Source organism: Rhagoletis pomonella, unplaced genomic scaffold, assembly GCF_013731165.1.
Source record: "Rhagoletis pomonella isolate Grant_MI unplaced genomic scaffold, Rhpom_1.0 Rhpom_scaffold_00009, whole genome shotgun sequence".
Lineage (NCBI taxonomy): Eukaryota > Metazoa > Arthropoda > Insecta > Diptera > Tephritidae > Rhagoletis > Rhagoletis pomonella.
Window position 1 is genome coordinate 30,724,484 of NW_023458563.1, and position 2,905 is coordinate 30,727,388.

Genomic DNA, 2,905 nt, shown 5'->3' on the forward strand with positions numbered 1-2,905 from the left:
AATAACCTCATTATTTTAAATTCATCTTTTTATTTATGTGCATATGTACGAAATAATTTATTAATACAATATTTGATAATAAGGGAAAATGGCGCTATACAGGCGCTTAACGAAAAAGTGTGTCACCCGTGCGATTTCTTCATGAACCATGACACACCAAACATTGTGCCCTCCCTTCCATATTAAACACTTTTACCGTGTCTTGCAGGGACTTGATGGCTTGAAAGTCTCTCATCGATTGAGCACGATCGCAGTAAAACCATAATCGTTGGTTTCACTGATTCATAGAGTATGCGCATATATGTGTGAGAGCAGCGCAGTTTTTCTCGTGTACGTGTGAAAGCAGAAGAGAAAAATGAAATGGCCACCCTTGTTCTAAAGGATCCACTTTTCACTAGCAATTATTATTCTTTTCAAAAATTATTGTTTTCAGTAGCATTTCGCTATATCTACACGCATCTTCAAATGAACTTTATGAATGCGCGGAATACGAAGAAACTGCACATCCTAAACTTTTTGTAAAATTTCAACCAAATAACTTTATTTTTGAGAATGAATCTTAAACGGCCAAAAATTTAATGAAATATCACACACTTATGTGTGAATGATTCTTACGCTTCCAAACTTTACTAATGCCATCGTTACATTCATACGCAATGACTTTTTACTCTACCCATTTAAACGTATAATATGTAATGCGCAAGACCCTTGTATTAACCATTTCAACTATTACTTATGCTTCGCAGAGTTAATGTGGCTTCCCTTTTGATGATAGTTTTAATGAACAAAATGGAATACGCAACAGAGATTTTAAAATGCTTACTGTTACGTTTAGTAGATAAGTCAGTTGTGGGGAAGCATCCACATTTAATGTTACGGCGCACAGAAAGTGTTGTAGAAAAAATGCTTACAAATTACATGGCCATTTGCATGTATGATTACCTAAAGGAATATGCTGGTTCGAGTCTATTTTTACTTTTTAAAGCAATTAAGCATCAAATTGGAAAAGGTCTTGTAGATGCTGTAACGCACGAGGCTCGATACTCACTTTCAGAGGAGCGTCTCTTGCACGAGCAAATTCCACATTCAGTTGTAGTCTTACATATTGTTCAGGATGATCTTGACGAAAAGGTGCAATGCAAAGTACTTGATTGGGATACTATTTCGCAAGTGAAATCAAAAATATTAGATGCCCTTTTTAAAAATACACCATTTTCTTGTCGACCGTCAGTGCACGAAGTAGATTTGGAATGGCGTCATGGTCGTGGCGGCCATCTTACCTTGCAAGATGAAGATCTAACTACAAAAACGATAAATGGATGGAAACGTCTCAATACACTAGCCCATTACGGTGTTAAAGAATCAGCTGTAATGTCGTTAATAGCACGCCAAGGTGATGGCTATAACATGCATTACAGCAAGCAACAACCGCCGTATCATAATTGTAAGCCAATCATTAAAACTCCTGAGAAGATTAAGATATTATTATATTTATGTATTATGTAGATATATTACTATTATGTTTTTTTTTTTTTAGTTTACTACATAAACAATTCACAATCTCATATTATTATTAATAACGACATCGAAAGCGGGCTGCAACAGCCGAGAGTTTATCATCTGGTTAAAGCAGTAGTACCCGATCATTATATGAATATAAAAAATGCTGTAATTTCTGGGAGTAACGTTACTACTTCTGCTTGTAGTGCTACTAGTGAGCGTGTAAACAAGACTATACCTGAAGTTTATTTAACAAGATTGTTGGCAGCGAAAGGGACAATACAAAAATTTGTTGATGATTTTTTTGCTACAATACTAACAGTGAACGAAGAATTACCACCGGCTGTTAAATGGTTATTCGATCTACTGGACGAGGCAGCACGCAGGAACGAGGTTGCTGATATGGAAATTCTTCATGCTTGGAAATCCAACAGTTTGCCTTTGCGATTTTGGGTGAATTTTATAAAAAATCCGGACTTCATTTTTGATATAAATAAGACGGTCACATTGGATTCATGTTTAAGTGTCATAGCGCAAACTTTTATGGATGCATGTTCCACATCCGAACACCGCTTGGGTAAAGATTCTCCATCGAACAAGCTGTTGTTTGCAAAGGTTTGTTTCAGAAGTAAGATAAACTATTTGTTGATGATCATCACTTTATTTAAAGGACATTCCCCAATACCGTAAAATGGTTAAACAGTTTTACCGCGAAGTCGCGCGTTTGCCACAGATAAGTGACCAGGAAATGAATACGGCCATGCAGCAATTGTCAGTTCAGCAGAGTGACGAATTTGACACCATAGCGGCATTGAAAGAGCTCTACATATACGTTACTAAGTACAGAGATGAGGTAAGTTAAAAAGTAACCGTTTCAATATCGCTTCACTAGCTTTTCTGCCGTTATGTGATAAGTATACGTGATTTTGATTTTTGATCAAAGTTGCTTGTTACTGAATTTTTGGCCTTTTCAAAAATACTATTAAATGGTACCCGCCAGTTATATTCCAATTTTGGTCTTATTCCTCAACTCCTGTTTCTGCGCCAGTATTCCATTGCGCAAACGACCTCATAGGCTGAACTATATAAGTGCTATTTGTTCGATTTCAAACATGTTAATACTACCGATGGCAATTACTGCACTGAATTTGGTAGAGATTCTAAAGCGGGTAGTGAGAAACACATATCCCATACTAAGTGGTTGGTGCCACGACCGTTTTCCAAATTTTTGTAGTAGAATTTTTTAATGAAGCTATTGTAAAAATCAGTCTTTAGTGAGTTCGCTTCAGTTCGCATTCAATTATCGAGGAACTGGGCGTGGTGATTTTTCCTCAGGCGCAGGGAAATACAAATACGCACGGAATGACTCGGGTTTCACCCGACCAAGGGCTGTTGTTTCGGCGAT

General features: G+C 36.9%; 2 protein-coding genes across 3 annotated transcripts in view; one reads left to right on the forward strand and one right to left on the reverse strand.

The window, feature by feature from the left end:
* LOC118745712 (plexin-B) overlaps positions 1-2,353 on the forward strand; it is a gene marked incomplete at its 3' end in the record, with an annotated part of 9,092 nt that extends 6,739 nt beyond the window's left edge. For both annotated transcript variants that reach the window (XM_036479324.1, XM_036479325.1), the window contains 3 exon segments: positions 747-1,444; positions 1,538-2,115; positions 2,171-2,353. In XM_036479324.1, the coding sequence (XP_036335217.1) occupies positions 747-1,444; positions 1,538-2,115; positions 2,171-2,353 (1,459 nt within the window).
* Positions 1-2,905, reverse strand: part of LOC118745713 — a 337,897-nt gene that overhangs the window by 331,784 nt on the left and 3,208 nt on the right. The window lies entirely within an intron of this gene.